This window comes from Gracilinanus agilis, chromosome 4, assembly GCF_016433145.1.
Source record: "Gracilinanus agilis isolate LMUSP501 chromosome 4, AgileGrace, whole genome shotgun sequence".
In the NCBI taxonomy this organism is placed as follows: domain Eukaryota; kingdom Metazoa; phylum Chordata; class Mammalia; order Didelphimorphia; family Didelphidae; genus Gracilinanus; species Gracilinanus agilis.
The window spans coordinates 359,119,494-359,141,998 of NC_058133.1; the positions used below are offsets into that span (position 1 = coordinate 359,119,494).

General features: G+C 35.5%; 1 protein-coding gene across 1 annotated transcript in view; it reads left to right on the top strand.

Moving 5' to 3' along the window:
• The window catches only part of ARMC2 (armadillo repeat containing 2), a 169,756-nt gene that overhangs the window by 75,873 nt on the left and 71,378 nt on the right, over window positions 1–22,505 (top strand). Inside the window, exon 10 of the mRNA XM_044676675.1 lies at window positions 441–664. Within this exon, the coding sequence (XP_044532610.1) occupies window positions 441–664 (224 nt within the window). The remainder of the gene's footprint in view (window positions 1–440; window positions 665–22,505) is intronic.

A 22,505-nucleotide genomic window follows, 5' to 3' on the forward strand; every position in this document is an offset into this window, starting at 1 on the left:
GGGATCGAATTTTAATTCTGAAATTTCCTTTGATGTTAGCATTTTGCTAGTTTGAGATTAGTTATTTTGTATAATCCCAGACTTCTATGACTAAATGAATTTTGGAAAAATCATTTAAAATGGCATTTAATAACCTCCTTTTTTAAAAAAATGAGTTAACAAGGTCAGCTTCTTCCTTAACATATTACTAGCTTCAATAACGTGTTTAGAGCAGGTCGAAATAGGTTTTCTCTTTGCACTATATGAATAACACTGTCAAAAGCATTTGGCTGTGGACTCTGACTCATCACTAATAAGTTTTATTCTTACTAGGCATGTGCAAAAGGTACTTTCATGTGTTTCAAAGTACTTATATTTTTTCAGAATTTGGAATATGTTAAAACAAATTTGAATCATACAAAATGAATCATATTCTTTCTAATTAGATTTCTTTTCTCCAGATTCATTGTTGGAGGTGCTAAAAGTAGAAGACCTTCAAACTAATAATGAGGCTTTTTTGTACTGCATGGGGGCTATTAAATTCATTTCTGGGAATCCAAGATTTCTTAATGAAATGATCAGCAAAGGCGCTGTTGAAATACTGTTACAATTGATGAGGCAGATAAATGAGAACATGAGGAAATGTGGGGCATGTTCCTCCAACTCAGGACACTTGTTAGTCCAGGTAAGTGTTCAAACTTCTAAACAGAGTTATTATGTTAAGATATATATGAAAATATATAAAATGTATAAATATATTAAACATAATACTTTTATTATTGATTAGTAGCTATTAAAATATAATCACTTTTTTACTTAATGGTAGGTAACTAGAGTACTCTTTCCAATGCTGGTCTTCTCTTCTTTGTTTTAGAGATACTTGTCTTATTGTTTAGTAAATTGTTATTTAGATTAGGGGTTCCCAATAGGTAGGCTAGTGTGAACTTTATAGGTGACCCAGATATTCACCATATTCCTGTTAGTGACTCTGACACAACTACTCATTCTTACAATATCATAAAAACCAATAATTAGTAAGGGAGCTGCTTCTCTTCAGACTATGACCATGGGACCATAGCCAATCCCTATTTCCCTGCTATTCCTTGGACTCTTTTTCATTAGATCACCACATCTTCATTTAATTATTTAGTGTACAAAATAATTTACTACTGTGTGGAAGAAATCTTGGGGCACATATGAATTACATAACATTTACCACTATGTGCCATTATGTGCTTGAGAATGAAGAGGCAAAAATGAAACATCTCCCTGCCCTTGGAAAGCTCTCATTTGATAGGACAAAGTAGCATATACAAAATAATGTTGATGACATACATACAACCACACATATGTATATACATATATATATACACACATACATATAACCATATGTGTTTATAGAAGTATACATATTACTTGGAGTCTTGAAATTTCCTATAAAAAAAACAGTCTGGAGAAGAGATGAGAAATGCAACTTTGTCTTCTTTGCCAGGGATGGAGGGCTGTGCTTGTGGAAGGTTGCATATTTTATCACATTTTATTGAGTTTTTAGCTTTGCTGAGCTGCTATTTTCCCTATTTTTTTAAAAATCCTTATCTTCTCTTTTAGAATTGATAGCAGTATTGGGTCCAAGGCAGAAGAATGGTATGGGTTTGGAAGTTGGGGCCAAATGCCTTGCCTGGGGTCCTACAGTTAAGAAATGTCAAAAGTCATATTTGGACCCATGTCCTCCTGACTCCAGTTCAGGCACTTTATCCCCTGAGCCACATAGAGCCCCCTCCCCATGTCTTAATTTTTTATTACTAGAGATGATTTTTGGGTAGGATTGACACTTGTTAAAAATTCAGCGGGAGATCAATAGGAAAGACTAGTTAAGTAAAAACAGTAATATAGGACTTGATAAAATTAAAAACATAAATTATTGGGGAAAAGACTCCCATTTTGATTTCTGGGAAACTTCTAGGAAAATTAAGAAAACATTGTGGCAGAAATAAAGTTAAGATCAACATCTTAAGTATATATATATGTGTGTGTGTATTGTAAATGTATGTATGTGCATATATATATTTATATCTCACAGTAAGATCTGAAAATAAAAGGCCACCATGAATATTATGAGATAAAAATATTAGGTACTTTTCCTAACAATGCTAGAATTCTTAACCAAACATAGGATAAAACTCATGGACAATTTTGACAGCATGGTATTAAAAAGCTTTTTCTTGGATAAAATTAGTAAAAACAGTAAAGAAGTAAAGAAAAATAGAGTAGAAAAATTTTTGTATCAAGTATCATCAGCAAAAATTGTTATCCAAAATTTGCAGGTATTGGATACAAACTTATAACAGTAAGAGCCATTCCCAAATAAGTTACTAGTGAAAGAATATCAAAAGTTTTTGAAAGATTCGCTATCTATAAATGACCACATGAAAACATGCTCCAAATTACTGATAGTAAGAGAAATGTCAATTAAAACAACCCTAATATTTTTACTTTACTCCACATAAATTGTTAAAGATGAAAAAGAAAAGATGGAAACAGTCAATGATGGAGGATCTGTAGAAAGGCAGGAACAGTGACACCCACTCTTAGTGGAACCATAAAAGGGTCCTCCTCTTTTGAATTTCAGTTTGGAGGGAAGAGAGGTGACTCATCTGCCCATATCATTTGACCTAGCAATCCTGTTACTGGCATTTACCCTAAAATAGTCAAAAGCAGAAACTACAGTCTAATATATACCAAAATATTTATAGTAATATTCTTTGTGATAGTAAAGAACTGTGAACAATATGGGTGCCCATTTATTGGGAAATGGCTGAAATGGAATGTGATCGTAATGGAATATCACACAGTAAGAAATATTGAATATGAAGAAATCAGAGAAACGTGAGAACATTTTGTATGAATTGATGCATATTTAAATAAGCAGAGCTGAGAGAAATAGTATACACAATGAAAACAACAGTGGAAATGAAAAGGTCATGAAAATGAAGTTGAACTTTAAGAATTGCAGGGAGGGAAAGCAGGTTCCGGAGAAGACAACAAAATGGCTTGGGGGTGCTTCTAGGACAGATAGTGTATAAATTGTCAGATAGTCTCTGTGAGATGTTTTTTGCTTAATTTTTTCTTTGTTGTTACAAAGGAAGTTGTATTCTGAAGTGTGTTGGCAGCAAGAGGGTAGTGGGGAGGGGGAGGGGGAAAAAGGGGGGAGCTGACCATAATGTAATGACAAAAGGCTTCAACAGAATTTATTTTGTTGTTGTTGTTATTGTTGTTGTTGTTGTTGTTGTTGTTTGTGTGTGTGTGTGTGTTTTTAGTGGTGGAATGATTTATTAAAGGTCAAATTACAAAGTTGTGGCAGCCTCATGACCCAGCTGCAAATCAGTCAATAATTCAATAAGTGTTTATCAAATGCCTGTTATGGGGGCAGCTAGATGACTCAGTAGGAATTTGTTGGTTTTTTTTAAATCTAGGTAAACTATATTGGCAGGATTTACCTGTTCTACTAGTCTAGTAACCCTCTGAAAAAAAAGAAATGTTAATCTAGCCAAGCTTGTTATTGATGAAGACATCTGAAGTAGTGGATGACTACTTCCTTCCTTTTGTTTATGTTAACCAACCATCTCCTTAATAATACATTTTAGAATTTTTCCAGAAACCAAAGTCATCAGTTTAACTGATTTATAATTTTTAAGTTGGGTGATATTTTTTTAAGGTATATCACTCTAGTCTTATAGTACCTCATCTTACATAATCCTTAAAAGACCATTGAGAGTGGTTCAGGAGTCATATCTGCCAGCTTTTTAGTCTATAATAGAACTTATATGGACCTGGTGTTAACTTGAACTCTTCCAAGGCAGGCAGGACAATATCTATATCATCCATCTCTAGAGTAATCCTATCTCCAAATCTCCTCTTTTCCACATTGTGGCTGAAACTTTCCTTATTATTATTATTATTATTTGCCCTTAGATTACTTGCTAACTTTTATACTTCTGACACTATTCTCATAGAACTGTGTTGTGATTTCTTATCTTGCCCATTTCCTGGCCTTGCTTCCCCTGACTTTGTATGTCTGTTTAAGTTGGTTTGTGATTTTCCTGTGTATCCACATTAGGCTCTTTACACAACTCCTCCTTTTCCTTCTTATCACAATTGTTTCTTGAGAGTTTCTCCCTTTTCCTGGATTGCCTTCTTTACAATTTGAGGCCATGGGATTCTTTCCATCTCTGAACGTTTTAAACCTCTTTTCCATAAAACTAGTGTGTGTGTCAGACTATACCTAGCTTTTCATTTCTAAGATGGAGTGATCATTTTCACTACAGCAAAATCAGATTCAGAATAGAAGTTCTCCTTGTTTCCTTCACCTTTTTAGTACAATAAAGATAGTATTATCTCATCTGCTTTTGTCTTTGAAGAAAATTCAACTGCTATGTAGATAACTGAAGTCTCCTATGGCTAATCTAGCATGCACCTGTACCAGACTTGTAGTATGTTGCCTGAACTCATCTGTTTCCCCCTTTCTAGCCAGGTAGTCTTTAGTATATATCAGCAACTGATTCTGTTGATCTGTGCCAAATGCCTTATACAATGATTCCCTCTTTTGGTTCCTCACACAAGTTTAACATCCTAATATATTAATGTTATTCCAACCTTCTCCCCATTTTACCTTTCCAACTTCATTTAAATAAGGTATATCTTCTTCAAGTTAGCTTTCAGCCATGGGTTCTATTCTATTGAGTCTTAGGTCAAATTTGCATCTTTCCAGCAGAATCTCCAGTTTTCTAGGTTTTTGTCCATATATTTTATTTATCCATATATATATCCATATATTACATAACTCTCTCAGCCCATAGTTTTTAATTATTGGCTTCTCTCTTGAATTTTGCCTCCTATTTTACCACTGTCCCTTCTACACTGTCACTAAACTTGTATAGCAAGCCTAACACACACACACACATATACACATACCTCCCTCCCCCTTTCTTTTCTGTTTAAAGGTGTTTTGATTAGATTTGTAATATTATAGTTTTCCTCCTCTAGAGTCCTATAGTCCCAGGACTATGCTTAAAAGTTTGAGGAAATGGATCTTTGGCTTGGCCCTAGGTGACATTTTATTTATACTTGAGCCATTTTATTTGAATTAAAATAGACCCTAAAATAAAAGGAAAATGTCCACTTTTTTGAAGTCTTTGTTCTACTCATTTAAAGTAAAAGTGAATTGAACTCATTTTCTTTTACTCATATAGTGTTAGAGGAAGAAATGATAGTTCTTTCTTGGTATCACTGGTAGTTCTAGTGACTTGGTAGTTCTAGTGACCAGTATGGTTGCTAAGTTTTTTAAGGCTATATTCATTTAATAAAACATATTTATGGAATGTCATGTGACATGTATATAAGATATACTTTCAGGTTACACATTCAAATATAACATCTGGATGTTAGTTAATGACTTAAAACTTATTGGCTTGAAATATGAAAAATGTTTCCACATTTATACTGTCTCTGCTTAGACTTCTCCCTTTAATGGTCCATGTATAATTCATAACTGCAGTTTAAAAAGATCAGTTCATTCATACAGTTCTGAGAATCTATCTCATTACTTTATAATAATAACAATAATAGTATCTAGCACATGTATAATGTAAAATACTTTCCAAATGTTATCTCCTATAATCCTCCCAATAGCCTTGTGAAGGTGGGTACTAGTTAGTTACACCTACATTTGTCAGTGCATTATCTTTGGGACTCTTCATGACATATTCACTCACCATATTTTGTTGAGTTGGCTTTGCAAATTCCATTGCTATTCCATATGTCTACCACCCAATCTCAAAAGTCACGATTTGGGAAATCTCTGACAGAAATGTTCACTAAAGCAGCCAACTTGAAAACAGAAACAATGTTAAATGTAGGTCAAGATTAAAGATGGTTTCCATGTAGTGCATTTAGAGGCTTTCAATATCAAAAGCATTTCGGGTTCAGAGATGACAAAAGACAGCAGATTTTAAGTTATGTAAAATTGAAAGTAGATCAGATTGGAAACTCAAGTTAGGTAGCTAGTCTAGACTCCTGTTGCTCAACCAAAAAAGTGTTATTGTAGAACTGTGAATGAATGCATACTTTATAATATAGTCTCTGTTATCAGTAGTCTAATAAGCCACTTAAGAAATCATAACAATAAAAGTTTAATATTTAGAGTGGGATCTTCTCATCTATTTCTGTTTTATCAACCAGAATTGTGCTAATGATGCCAGACATTATGAAACTCTTTTGGGTTGCCACATAGGTCTATGATTTGGCATATACATGGTCTCAACTGGGCACTGATCCAAAATATACATATGCTTTTGTTAATAGAAAGAGATGGTTTTGCCTAGGTTGAAAAATGATGTGGCTTTCATCTTTAAATCTTTTGACACTACAATGTTTGTGGTCTCTGGCAGTTGTATTTGTTTTTTCATATCACTAGCAGAAAGTAAAGCATTTTGCAGTTGACAGTAAAGCCCTTAGGAATATGGCTATGGATTCTCCAGCTGATTGGGACATAGAACCAGTGTTTTTAATATTGTGTTGTTTCTTGATGTTCATGAATTGAATTTTCTTCATCATCATGTTGAAGATAATGATAATCTTTTAATGATTAATAAGCTAGGAGTCTGTTTTTAGGTGCTTTAGTCTCTTTATTGAAAGATACTTTTTGCTTTTTCTTTTAGAAAGAGGGAGAAGTGAGGGTTTATAATGGATTTTCAGATATATGTGATACAGACAGTAACCAAATGACAAATGTGTTATGTTCCAAAAATTCACTTGTAAATTGGTTAATCGAAACTGAGTGGTTTTTCCATATAAATGTCATGTTACATGTGAAACTAAGTTCTTAGTCAGACCCACAAAAGCCTATTTAGCCCCAAATACTTGAACTAGATAGTACTAAGAAGTGCCTGAGCCCTTGTGGACCATAAACTTCAAACCCCTTTGAAGATCTCTGAGCCTGGTGGTAAGAGAATTGGTTTTTGGATAGTTCCTGTAATTGTGTTGGTAAGAATGAAAGGGGAAGTTGTGAATTCTGTACCAGGAGCTCCAGCTGAGATGGATTCCCAACTGCCAATCTCAATGTTCTTGTTTTTTGATGTTTGCCTCAATTTCCTCAACTATAAAATGGGGATAATAACCTTCCTAAGGTTGTTGTAAGGATCAAATGAGATCATATTTATAAAGTGCTTATCACAATGTCTAGCTCATAGTAAGCTCTACCTAAGTGCTAACTGCTATTATTACCTTTAATACCATTTATATCTTATATAGGACTTTGACATATAAGTTGAATCAATCGAGTGACATTAATAGCTGGGAAGGTAGCAAAATATTACCAGTTATTAATTTTATTTTATAACAACAGTGAGTACAATTGTTTGGTGATAAAATTGCTTAGTTCTCTCTCTTTTTATAAGTTTTATGGTCAATATGGAATTGTAGGTTGATGGAAATACATATGTATTACAAATAAAAATTTATTCCATCAAGATATTATTTCTAGGAAATTACTGAAAAAAACACAGTAACTTTTTCAACAGCTTTTTACATTTAGCTTATTTTTGTGGGACAGCCATATCTAACTTTCTGGAGCCTCTTTCCTCTCTCAGTTTGACATTCTCATCTTACCTGTATAATTGATTCTTTGCTGGGTTATGCGCTTCCTATCCCAGCATATACTTCAGGGCTTGGTCCCAGGGCCTTTTCAGTCTGTACTCTCTTTTTTTGGTTCTCTTTTCAGGAACCCTTTCATCTCTACACAGAAGACTCCTAAATCTACATATCTAGCCCTCCTGTGCTCCATTTCTATATCTCCAAATGCCCTCTGGATATCTGGATATAGATGTCTTGGAGGCATCACAGACTCACCATGTTCAAAACTGATTTCTCATTTTCTGTTAAGGTCACTAATATTTTCCTAGGCATCTATATAACTAAACCTCAGATTCTTAACTCTTACCTCCAAAATGACTTAATAAATGCTCACTTGTTGGTCCATCAGATACAAATCTTATTGATCCTAATTTTGCAACTTCCCTCACATTCTTTCCCTTCTTTCTTTTTCTTCTTTTTTTTCCTGTTAATCCAAATATGAGATGTGTTTTGATGATCTGAGACTGTGGATTGGCAGGACAAGCCAAAGAGTATGATTATTGAGAAGTACCCAAATTTGAATCCTATTCTTCTAAACCCAGAGCTTTGATTTTGTGCCACAGTTTATAGATAAATATGCCTAGTAGTTACATTTTTCTCAGATTACAAATTCAAATTTTTAATGACTCCTTTTGGTAGGATAAAATGTTAACTCCTTTACCTGACCATCATTTTAAAGCCTTTAGTAAGCTTTAATTTGGCTTCCAGCCTTTTTTACATGATTCTCCTTCATGCCCTCTATGTTCTAGCCAGTCTGGATGGCCTGCTGGGCTCTGGGCTCATCATGTACTTCTCTACCTGTGAGCATTTAGGCAGACTGTCTCTCCTGCCTGAAATGCATGTGTGTTATATCTCTGATCCTTGAAATCTTTCTCTTCTTTCAAGGTTAAGCTTAGAAAACTGCAAAGTACTTGTCTTCCTCACATTTTCTTAGAAGACACTGTATTTTTCCTTTGCCCATGTCATATTCTCTCAGGTATCTGCCTTATTTTCCCTGGTTAGATTGCAATCTCATAAAAAGACTGTCATTTTTCAGTTTTCCTTTTCTCTTTCTATCACAGTGCCTTGAACATAGTAGGTGCTTAATAAATGTTTGTTGAATTACATTGAATTTACCGCATGAGCCACTCAGAGCATTTCCCACAAAATGAAACTGTTGAATACCTAATTGACTATCTTTCATTTCCACCAATAAATAATGTTAATATATAAGTTAGCACAAGGTTCAGAGTAATACCTAGGTTCTTTCTGCACAAGTCAAGTATGCTTGTCAGTAAACCATATCAGACTTACACATTTCTCTCACTTATCATATTATTTTCTCTTGGCAAAAGAAGAACACAGTCTGCTCTTCTGAGTTCTTTCTACCCTCTCTCCTGCTATCCCTCTTGTGGCTCACATCAAAAGTCCTCAAAATGAGATACTTCATGTCTGCATTTGGAGAATGACTTCCTCATAATATTTCTCAGATCAAAGATTTCATCTCCATTTTATAACTGAGCCACTGCCAGTCATCTCTAGTTTCTTGCCAAAATCTTTCTAAAGGGACTAAGGCTTAAAATAAAGTTAGAAACCACAATAGAGCATTTATTAAATATCTAACTTAATAAATTTTTCTTTACATTTAACAAGTTTGATTGATGGGAGAAAAATGTTGAAACCATTGATAAGAATGAAGTTTTTGAATTCTTTATTGATTTCATTTATAACTAGCTTTATGTAGAGACTGTGGTGGCTGGCTTAAGTGGAGTTAAGTGGTGGCTATGGTAAGGGAGTTAGGGGAAATTAAATCAATTCACCAGTGCAGCAAACGTTTATTAAGTGACTGCAATGTTCAAAGTGTTATCTTAGCTCTTAAGGGAGAAATATAAAGATAAGGTATCCCACTTAAGTGGAGAATTCATTTTAGCAGGGGACTATGACATATGCATAATTTTATTCAAAAAATCAATTTACCAAGCATTTTAAGTTTCTTCAAGTAAGGAAGGCATTGTAGTAGGTATAGAGAATTACAAAACTGAAAAACAATACGATCCCTTGCCCTCCAGTGAAGTAGGAGGCTTTAAGGTCAGATAAGTTTGATAATCAGGCAGTAGAATATTTTAAGGGTAAAAGAGGGATATAAACAAAGTCCATATCTTTGCCCGTCACTTTGTCTAATAGGAACAAAATCTTTCACAAATATTTGGACAGAGATAGACCTGATTAAGCTGAGGGTCTCCAGGGAGCCTTCATAGAGGATATTGCACATTAGCTTGGTCTTAAAGAATAGAATTTCAACAGGTAATGTAAGAGGGGAAACTAGATATTTAAGGTATGGTCGCCAGGAATCGGATCAACACAATTCCAAATTAATAGACCCAAGTCAGGATGGCTTTTATGGAAGTTTATTTACAATTAGGAAGGTTGAAGGTAGGGAAATAGAGAGAGAGAAACTCTGGCCCAGACCAGAGGTCCAGATCGGATGAGAATTTAGAGGCCCCAGCAGAGGAGCACAGAGGTTAATCAAACAAGGCTTCTAGCCACAAGGCCTTTTATAATTAGAGAGGCAAGAGAGGCCTCCTTGAGGGTAGAGCCTCCAGAAACGCCAAAGAAGGAGAAAGGAAGTCAGCCTAACTTACTCACATGACAATTCAGAGGGAAGCAGTCTGAGGTCTCAGCAGAGATCCTTCAACACCAAGTTCAAAGCACCAAGTGCCTACACAGGAAGTTACATCATATTTAAAAGATAGTGTCTTTTGTCACTTCTTGCGTCCACCTCCAATTTCAAGTGGACAAATGGCAGCCTCAATACTGTTCTTGATTTGTTACTTATTGTCATGTGTGGGTAACTCATCTCCCCTCCCCACTAAGTTGGGTGAGGTGACATTATTTCTGATGGCTAGAGTCTAACAATGAGTGAGGATGAGCTAATTCCATTTACACAGTAGAAAGGAGGAAGGAGTATCTTTTAGACATGAGAGATAGTCCACAGGCATGCGTGAAAGCAGGAAGTTGAATTAAGAAATTGAGGGATAATTAGTTTGACTAGATTATATAGAATACAGAGAGACAATAGGGTATAGTGGATAGAAAGTTGACCTTGAAGCCAGAAGGATATGAGTGCTAATATCACCTCTGCAACACACCAGCTATGTGTCCTTGGGCACGTCATAACATCTCATGACTGTAGACAATTCTGAGACTAAAAGTTGGCAAAGAAAGTGACAACCATCATTGAGAGAATTTTCTCACCTGGGAGTCCTTTATAAAGATGAAATCACTGTTTCTATCTCTGAAGAATGTGTGAACGATAGTAATTTGAAGCAGTATTGGAAGGGTGGATGGAAACCAAGTTATGAAGGATATTAAATGGCAAATGTTACTTAAGGACAATAAGTGATACTTGAAAGTTTGAGGGAGGTAGTGTCAGACCTTTAGTATGAAGAATACCTTACTATATCTATAGTAATAGTATATGTTGTATATAAGAAAACCTCAATATATCTATAGTAATTCCATAATACTGAATCGGATAGGAGAGGTACTGGAAAGAAAGTTTTGTTGTTCTTCAGTTGTATCTGACTATTGGTGACCCCATCTAGTAAGGGGATAATATACCAACAAAGATAACTCCATTATACAATACCACATAATAAATATGTGAGAATCATGAAACAAAATCCTATGTGATTTCTAAAGGAAATTGTTCTTACTGTTCCAAAGAATTAGGGAAGAGTTAATGGAGGGGTATTTGAGTTGGACCTTAAAAGGTAAAAATTCAATAGACAAAGAAAAGGGAAAACATTCTGGGCTTAGGGAACACTGTAACTTGGAGATAGGAGACACTATGTATGTGTTTAAGGGAGCAGACAATAGTTTAGTTTGGCCGAAGCATAGAATTTGAGGAGGGGAGTAATATGAAATAAGGCTGGAAAGGCAGGTTGGTGCCAAGTTGGGGAGGAACTTCAATGCTCAGCAGAGGAAAATGAATGGTGCTCAGTGAGCAAAAAAAAAGGCATTGACCATTTTTGAACAGAGGACTAATTTGACCAGCTCTATGGGCTATATGAAAATTTTTTTCCTAACAGTGGTATGGAGAACAAAAAGGAATTGGGGAGGAATGTTGAAATGGAAAAGTCTTTTAATTGCACCATTGCAATAATTAAGATTGATGGTAATGGCTTTGAAAACAGAGAAGATGGTGTAGATGCAAGAGATGGGGTGGGGGAGGGGGAAGGGAGGGAGTTAGCAGGAGCCAGTCAGGTACAGGAGAAGAAAGAACACTGACTATGGTATCAGAGAACTGAATCCAAATCCCACTTTTGATGCCTATTACTCATTTGAATTTGGTGAAGTTAACTCCCCTGGGATTAAATTTTATCATCTTATAAATGAGAAGTTTGGAAGCATGGCCCCTGAGGTCCTCTACAGCTTTAGATCTGCTGTGGTCCCAATAATCCTGACATAGGGATAATGATTATGACTTGGTAATTGATTGAATACAAGAAGTGAGGTGGAAGGGAAAGTAAAAAATAACACCAAGGTCAGGAACATGGAAGACAGAATGACTTGAATTGTTGTGCGGCCCACAGAAACAGTGAAGAAGAAAGGACGAATGAGGTTAGGTAGAGACATAATAGGCCCAGTTTTGCACATATTTAATTTGAGGAACCCTGGAGATAGTTGATGCTAAAGGTCTGTACTTCAAGAGAAAATAAAGATGTTCAGGACTAAATATACAGGTTTTGGAAGACCTTTCCTAGAAGTATTAGAGGTGACATATTAGAAGTGAAATTTTGAGGGTGAATGAGATTACCAAGGTAAAGAGTATAAAAAAAAGAAGACAGTTAAAGACAGACCTTTAAGGAACACTCACAGGAGGACTTTGGAAAAAGGAGTCAGTAGAGACAAAGAATGAGAGGATCAAGAGTAATTAGAGAGGAAGAAAAAGAACCATGATAAATAAGAGTGTCACAGAAGCCAAGGCAGGAGACTGTAAAGTAGGAGTGAGTGGGCACCAGTTTCAGAATTTGCAGAAAGGGCTAGAAGAATGAGGATCAGTAAAAGACTCTTGGAATTGATAATTAAGACATCATTGATGAGAGAATAATTTCGATAGAACAGGGGGTCAGATGCCAGTTTGCAAAGAACTATGAGAGAGGAGATAAGTTTTATGGCAACATGGTGGACACAAGAGGAATAGTAACTGAATGTACCAGAGAATGTTAAAGGAAGCTTTTTTTATTTTTAGAATTGAGGAAACTCAAACATGTTTTATAGGCAAAGGAAAGTGATAGATGTGAGAGAAGGGAATCACTACTTGAGAAAATACCTGGAGAAGAAGCAGTAAGCAATGGTATTAAAGATACCAACAGAGGGATTAATTAGTCTTGTTGCTGAATTGTCTCTGACTTTTTGTGACCTCATAAACCATACTGTCTATGGGGATTTCTTGGCAAAGATACTGGACTGGATTGTCATTTCCTTCAGCGGATTAAAGCAAACAGGGTTAAATGGCTTGCTCCAGGTCACAAACAGATAGTAAATGTTTGAGACCAGATTTGAACTTGGGTCTTCCTGACTCCAGGCCTAGCACTCTGTCTACTATCCATTAGCCTTACTGAGACATTAAGATGGAAGGAGGGGAAAGTACCTGATTAAAGCTGAGAAAATTAGGGAAATGAAATTGGTTGAAACTCTCATGAGATGGGCTCCATCATTGAATAAAGAGACCTCAAAGTGTGGAGCTGGAAAATGGACATGAGGTTGGAGAAAAGAGGAGAAACATCTTGAAACAGATGGGGAATAAGAGAGTCAGTAAGGATGAAATGGGATTATTGAGCGACAACATGAATTGAAATGAGGTAACATAAAATCAGTGTGTAGTAGATAAAGTTAACTCTGTTTCATGATCTTGTTTTGTTTTTAAAGCAACATTTCTCAGCTCTAAAACAAACTGAGAAATCAGATGATGGGAATTATGTAGGGATTAAGATTTTCAGGTAGAGAATGATGATATCTCAAGAGGCAAGGAATGGGATCAGAGGTGGGAGTAGAGGGATTAATTTAACTTTAATGAAGAGTAAAGATAGTTCTTGTATAATGTTCCTGAGAAGTTATGAGGAAGGAAATAGGGGTCTGAGGGAGTCCTAACTGTCTCAGTGAAGTAGGGGGCTGGGTCATGTAGTATACAGAAAGGACATAAACAGGGTGATTTTGTTGCTATCTTGACAAATATGTACTTAAAACATATTCCAAAAGAGGTAGAAGTTGGAGTTTGAGATTTGGAATAGGTGGTTACTAAGGTAAAAAGCTAATAATTATGTGGAGACTAGCAAAACCAGAATGGGGGAAAATGGGCAGATGAGCATTTAGAGCTTGGTCAAACATTGAAGACATCAAGGTCATCCACTGCATCCCCTGGCCATTAGCTAGTCATCCTGACTTATGTCTTGCCACTGGACATTTTATAGATCAGGAAACTGAGGTTAAGTGGCTTGCTCAGAGTCACTAATCTCCACAGCTAGTAAGTATTTGAAGCTGGATTTGAAATTGGATCATCCTGACTCTAGATCCAGCACCCTCTCCAACTTTGCCATGTAGCTGCCCAAAGATGGGGAGAGGGTGGTAGTTGATGGATTGTCCAAACCTCAAAAGAGGAAAGATCATGGTGGTAGTGGCATCATCTGTCTTGTTCTCCCTGTCCTTGTGAGTCCAGAAAAGTGAGGGGAGTAGTCTTCTTTTTAAAGGGTTAAATGAGATATGGTATCCTCTAAAGAAAGATGACTTTCCATGAAAGTAAGGAGATGGAAAAGATAATGTTAGAAAAGTTTAAGGATGTGGGGGAATTTATTGACAAGTGACAGCTCCAGAGGGTACAATGTTGTGCTCCAGAAGATAACTGAATTATGCAGGAGTGGGCCTAGGGAGGAGTAAGGCCTATAAGAATTAAACTAAAGTTAGTATTAGAACTACCAGGTTAAATCTGAATAAAAAAGCCCCCAAACTGAGATAGACCACTCACCCTAAGATGTACATAATGTGGGGGAAACTGCACATGGCAGAAGTTCACAAGCATATACAATATACTTTTTGTTTTTTATTGTAGTGTTTCAATTTTCATGTTGGTGGATATTTATTAATAATAAGCTCATACTTAAAATAATTTAAAAGAATTGCTATAGACATTCCATTTTGGAGATAATACAGTTTAAAGGGTGTTAAAAGATCAATTCTAGAAGGAAAGATGACAATTTGGGCAAGAGAAAACAAACACACACACGAATCTTATTTTTCTAGAAGAGCTATTGTGAGCATCCATATTACTGGAATGTCCAGAATTAGGGAAATACTATGATAGAAGGTAAAAAAGTACAGTTTGCTCCATCCACCAAATTTTTTTTTTATTTAAAAAAATTTTTTTATTTTAAACCCTTAACTTCTGTGTATTGGTTCCTAGTTAGAAGAGTGGTAAGGGTAGGCAATGGGGGTCAAGTGACTTGCCCAGGGTCACACAGTCTGAGGTCAGATTTGAACCTAGGACCTTCAGTCTCTAGGCCTGACTCTCAATCCACTGAGCTACCCAGCTGCCCCCTTCATCCACCAAATTTAAAGACTATCGAGAGCCCAACAAAGTTCATTTGCACCAGAATTCAGAATGCAATTCAAGATTCTTTTCTTTCTTCATGAATGCCTACATGTCGTCTTACTTCAGGTGAGATACAGAGATTAAATACTGTCTCTAGACAGAGTCCAGGTTTCAGTTTTTAGTGGGAGAATTGGATTTATATGGGTAGATGAGTTCTCTTGTGGTTCAGGAAGTACATGAGTCATTACTGGTGCTGATACAAGCCAGTAGCACTTTCTTGCCTGTCCTGTATCTCTGTAGAAAGAGTAGAAGCCAAATGAGTGTCAGATGATGCAGATTTTCCATTTTAGAAAAAGTGATAGTTTGGAATCCATTGGATGGCATGTTAGTCTTTGCTAAGAGTTGTTTTTCATTTTCCTGCCTGTATGGTAGTATTGCAAGTGGAGGATACCCTTCCTCTCATCTCAAGTCTAGATGCCAGCCTAGTTTTTTTTGGAACTTAAAACAAGCCAGATATATTTGAAACTTTTTTTTTTACAATAATTCAAGGAGTGAAAACGTATCAAGACAACACATCTGTTTAGTTTGTGGGATATGTCTCTGTGTTCTTGCATTATTTGATAAAATAACTGATATTGCTGAGCATAAAGTCTGTCATGTTGACGTGATAAGATTAGAAATGTGTGAATAGAGTCTGTGGTTTGTACTTCTTCATTCCAGTGAATCTGTGATCTTATTGTTGTGAGGGTCCTCTCTCTGGTGATATAGGTCGTAACCTATCTGTGCTTGTCTTTCTATGTCCTTCAGTAAACCCATCACAAGGATTCCACCTCTCTTTGTCTTGATGTTGTCTGGAAACCAGTGGTGCCTGCTGGTTGTCCACTCTCTCCCTTCTAGTCTTGCCTCTCCCAGCCCCCAATTCATACATTTCTCTTATTATATCTTTAACATGGCTTCTCTTAACATAATTCCTCAACAGTAGCACATCACAGTGGCCTGCCATTTTGGTAATCCTCAATTTCAGTTCAAATATGAGTGTTTGTTTCAGGGAGAATTTAGTTCCTTAAAACCTAGTTTTTCCTTTTGTGAATGATTATTGATTTCATTTAGAAGGTTTACAGGGTTCCAGGCCAGTGTCATCTGTAAAAAGGAATATCTGGAAGACCTCTTTTTCTGTAGGGAATACCTCTTGAATTTGTATGCTGTCCTGCATAGTATCTCTGACAGGGGCTTTGGTGAGCATATGGTCTACCATTTTATGGATCACTTAATATTTATAGTCAGCTAATACTAAGTAAAATTATCTGCTTTATCTTTGAAGAGAATCATGTATGATTTTGACATGTATGAGAAACACTTGGAGGAGGAGAGACTTTAAAGTGCCATTTTGTTCTACCAAACTCAAATCAAATGTCATAGCTTTTTCACAGTCAGTAAATGATAAGCATTGTGGGATCTTACTTTCTCTACACCTTTCAATCAGTTGTGTAAATTCAAAGATGTGTAAATATGAAGATGTGGTCTTCTGTAGAATGTTACTTATGGAAGCCTTCTTGTTCCCTTCCTTTGATATAGATTATTCTCATTAACATTTTGTAGGAGCGAAAGAGTTGGCATATAGGTCAGTAGTTATGAATATTCTCTTGATTGCCTTTTTTGGCAATAAGATTTGTGTTTTTTCCCTCTTTGCATTTAGTATCTTTCCTTCTTGCAGATAAATTGAGAATTTATCCCACAGCACCCTCAAAATTATGTTGCCTCTGTTGTGTACTTGGTAGAACTGTGAAGTGATCCATCCATTTTGGAGTCCAATCTGGAATTATGCACAAAGAGTTATAAAACTTTGTATACCTTTTGATCCAGCATTACTACCATTGCATTTATTTCTGAAGGTGATCAAGAAAAATGGAAAAGAACCTATATATTCCAAAATATTTATTGCAGATCTCTTTGTGGTGTCAAAGACTTGGAAATTGAAGGGGCACCCATCAGTTGGGGATTGACTAAACAAGTTATGGTATATGCTCATGATAGAATTACTGTGCCATAAGAAATGACCAATAGGTTAATTTTGGAAAAATATGGAAAGACCTAGATGCAGTTATGAAGAATGAAATGAGCAGAACCCAGAGAACATTATATATAGCAACAGAAATATTGTTTGATGAATTATTTGTGTATGTTCAACTCCAGAGAAAATAACTGATAAACAGAAATAAGTAATACATGGTTTTATATATGCATCTATCTTTTTTGTCAAATGACACCTTCTCTGATGTGGGGAGGTGAATGAGGGAGGAAGTTAATTGGGTATTTAAATGTAACAAAGAAACAAATAATTTTAAAAAATTGTATTGCGTACAACATGGATGCCTTCTGTATATATTTGTTCTAGTTCAGCTGCCTCTCATACCATTTTTTCCCTTTTAGTGCCATTTTTTCTTGTTGTTGTAGCACTCATGAGACTATAGTTTTGGAGTCCAAATGTAGCGGCTCTTCTTTCCTTGGAAGGGAAAAGTGTTTAGAATCTTTAACTTTCCATTTTTCATCAGTTTTATCTTTCTGGTTTTATCCTTTCATACCTTCAAAATGATGTCAAGTCTCTCAGCTACCTTCTTAAATTTTTTTCATTGATATTTCATGAGTGATACTATTTTTCTTCCATCATCTTATTCCACACTGACATTGCCCTTGGCTCAGTGGTTTCTAGGTTCTTTTAGTCTCCTTATTATGACATATGATTTACATTTGTTAAACTTCTTCAGGAAGTTGGCATATAAGAGGTGCCAATAGTTATTCATCAGTTTCAACAGATTCCTATGTCTTATCATGATATGGAAATGACCCAGTAGTCTCCAAGGCCATTGTCAGGAGATTACTAGACCTAGAAAGTTCTACTTTCCCAAAGGACTTTTAGCATAGTTCTGGCAAAATGTTCTTAGCACCTTTTAGTCTCAGGACCTCATTATGAAAATTGAATGCTTCCAAATACCTTTCTGTTTATCTATTATATCCATCAATATTTGCTGTGTTGTAAATTGTTAGGTGTTTATTATATTGGAAATTGAAACATATATTTATTTTAGTTACTTAATAATCAGGGATGTTAATATTAATTCATTGAAAGACAATATTTTGTGTATTAACTTTAAAAAAAAATCCTTACCTTCTAGCTTAGAACTAATACTGTGGATTGGTTCTAAGGCAGAGGAGCGGTAAGGGATAGGCAATGGGGGCTAAGTGACTTGCCCAGGGTCACACAGCTGGGAAGTATCTGAGGCCAGATTTGAACCTAGGACCTCCTGTCTCTGGGCCTGGCTCTCAATCCACTGAGCCACCTAGCTATTAACATTTTAAATGAAAATAACCATATTTCCCAAAACAAAAAAAATTTATGAAATTTTATCTTACACATTTTTGCAAATCTCTTTAATATCTTACTTAATAGAAGACAGCTGGATCTTCAAATCTGTTTCTGAATTCAGTATGTTGCAATATGTTGTTTTGCTTGAAGTATATGAAGAAAATCTGGTGGCCCAAAGATATTTAGTTGGAAAAGGGAGAATTATTTTAATGGGCAAATAATTTCTAAGTATTATTATGAAAATAGTTTTGGCCTCAAAGACTGAACTGATTTCTGGAACTCTTAGAATCCATAGAGCACCCTTAGGACCAGCCTACCTAAATACTAGAGATATCTTTGATCATGACCATCTAGACCAAAAAGAAAATTGCAAAGTAGACTTTAATCCTTGGAACTACTAATGGCAGAAATTTCAGGAAAGGGAACAAACCATACAGATTTTTAGACTGTTTATAAACATTACCTTAACTCTTGGTACCCTGGATTGTGAGATTCTTGTCAAATTATGAGTGGACACACTACTAGTAGAACTCAATCTCATTAATATTGACATTTTTTCTATAAATGAAACCTGAAGATAAAAGGCTTTTGCAGCTAAATGGAAAGATGGTTCATAGCTACTTCTTGGAAGGGTGAATAAAGGAATTGTTGCTTCCAAAGAACATCTTTTGTGTACTACTTAATCATTTTATATTGTAGTACTCATGATGTCTTTACAAAAAGACCATCATAAAAATATTTGTACCTTCTGCACCAACATCTGTTGTAGAGAATAGATGAGGAAATTTAATGAGCAACTCAATAAGACCCTCTAAATTAATTAACATATTATTTGATTTGTGGTGACTGAAATGCAAAGATGTATTAGGGGAGGGTGACAAAAAAAGATTTTAGAAAATATGGATCCAGGCATATAGAAGACATGGATGATCTCATGCCTATACATTCCAAATACTTTCTTTGAGTAAAGAATTTGGAAACAGAAGACATGGTAAATACCAAAAATAAAACAAGTGATTAAATTGATTTTATTTTAACAGACAGGAAATAACCTGTTACTGATATAAACTTATATTGGTAGCAAGGTTTACTTGGAAGCATGGTTTTCCTTGTTGAAGAGAGAAATGGAAGGACCGTGAGAAAAGGAATCAAAGTTAAGGGAGTTTTGCCAAAGATGAATGTGTCCATGGATTTGAAACTGTGGTAGCTGGGGGAAGCTGGATGGCTTAGTGATTACGAGCCAGGCTCAGAGATGGGAAGTCCTGGGTTCAAGTTTGGCTTCAGACACTTCCTAGCTGTGTAACCCTAAGTAAGTCACGTATCCCCCATTGCCTAGCCCTTATCACTCTTCATCCTTGGAACCAATACATAGTATTGATTCCAAAATGGAAGGTAAGGGTTTAAAAAAAGAAAGAAAGAAAAAGAGCTGTGGTGGGAGCTAATTGCAGATGAAGGATTCTGCTACTACATAAGAACTTAAAGCATGAATTATCATTGTGAACAGTTAGAACCTCATCTCCTTCACTCATCTGCCTCTGTTGAACATTTCTTTTACCTGAATGTGCTTTGGTCTGGCGAAATTTATCTCCTATTGACTTTTTCCTCCCTTGTATGTAAAGACAAAAACTGATATGACCTCCCTTTCCAAATTGAAGAATGGATTCCTTTTCTTCCCTCCAACTTATTTAGGTTTATCTTTAAAGGAAAAAAAAAGACCCACTATTGTCCTATCATTCTCTCTCATGGCTAACGGTAGCTTGCAAACCTGAGTCTCTCTCTCTCTCTCTCTCTAAATGAATTTGTTCCCATTGTCTGTCAGCATGTTGCCTCTTGAGATCAGAATGTGGGTGATGGGTATGAGGAGATGACCCTGAAAGTTTTTGTATTTTACAGATTGTCTAAGCCAAGACTGTGTAGTTCTGGTATGAGAGGTTTAAATACCTATCCGGAGACTATTGAGTTATTGGTTATGAATATTCCTAAAACTTTCCCAAGCAAGAATCTAAAACTAGAACTCAGAGCTCATATTTCTCTGAAAGAATGAGCTGATTGGAATCAAGGTCTCTCTTAAGTGTTTATGCCTTGGTCTTAGAGACTAAAACTGTACCCATTTATCTGAAGGTGAGTGGGGACCAAAACCTCAAGTTAAGAACACACAAATAAAATAAAGTAGAAGATTGTATGCTTTGATCTACATTAAGACTATATCAATTCTTTCTCTGGAGGTAGATAGCATTTTTTTTTGTCAGAAGTCCTTCAAAATTGTCTTGGATCATTAATATTGCTGAGAATACCTGTCTTTCACAGTTGATCATTGTACACTATTGCTGTAATTATGTTCAATGTCTCTTAGTTCTGCTCATGTCACTGTGCATCAGTTCACATAGGTCTTTACAAGTTTTTCTTAAATCATCCTGTTCATCATTTCTTATAGTGCCATAGTATTCCATCACAATCATATACCATGATTTGTTCAGCCTTTCCCCAAGATAGACACCCCTCAATGCCCAATTCTTTGCCAACACAAAAAGAGCTGTTATAGATATTTTTGTACAAATAAGTCTTTTTCCTTTTTTAAAAAATCTCTTTGGGATTCAGACCTAGTAGTGGTATTAATAGATCAAAGGTTTTATAGTCCTTTGGGCATAGTTCCAAATTGACCTACAGAGTGTTTGGGTCAGATGATAACTCTACCAATAATCCATTAATGTCCCAATTTTGCTACATCCCCTCCAGCATTTACCATTTTCATTTACTGTCATGTTAGCCAATCTGAGAAATGTGAGGTAGTACCTCAGAATTCTAATTGGCATTTCTATAGTTAATAATGATTTAGAACATTTTTTCATATGACTAAAAATAGCTTTGATTTCTTCATCTGTTCATAACTTTCATCTATTGATATCCTTTGACCATGTGCCAATTGGGAAATGGCATGTATTCTTATAAATTTGACTCAGTTCTCTATATATTTGAGAAATGATGCCATTCCCAGAAACTTATTATAATTTTCTCCCAGGTTGTTCCCATTCTGGTCTTGGTTGCATTGATTCTGTTTGATTAGTTGATTTTCTCAGATTCTCTAAGTATACCATCATATCATCTGCAAAGAGTGATAGTTTAGTTTCCTCAGTGTCTACTTTAATCCCTTCAATTTCTTTTTCTTCTCTAATTTGCCTCTCCATGAACCCTTATTAATTATAATTTCTATTGCATTATGATCTGAAAATGTTACATTTATTATTAATGCTTTTCCACATTTTTTTGCGATGTTTTTATGCCCTAGTACATGGTCAGTCTTTGTACATGTACCATGTGCTGCTGAAAAGAAGGTATATTTCTTTTTATTCCTATTCAAGTTTCTCCAGATATCTATTAACTCTACTTTCTCTAACATTTCATTCACTTCCCTTACTTCTTTCTTATTTTTTTTATTTGATTTGTTTAGTTCTGTAGGAGAAGGTTGAGGTTCTCAACTAGTGTGGTTTTATTATCTATTTCCTCCATAAGCTCCTTTAGTTTCTTCTTTACAAAACTGGATGCTATACCATTTGGTGCATATATATTGAGTACTGATATTTCTTCATTATTTATACTGCCTTTTATCAAGATGGAATTATCTTCTTTATCTTTTTTTTAATCAAATCTGTTTTTACTTTAGCTTTGTCTGAGATCATGATTGCTGCTTCAGTTGCAGTCCAATAGATTCTGCTCCAGCCTCTTACCTTTACTCTATGTATCTAGCTGCCTCAAGTGTGTTTCTTGTAAATAACATATGGTAGGATTCTGTTTTTTAATCCATTCTGCTATCTATTTCCGTTTTATGGGTCAGTTCATCCCATTTATATTCACAGTTATAATTATTGTCTGTGTATTCCCCCTCCATTTTGACTCTTTCCTTTA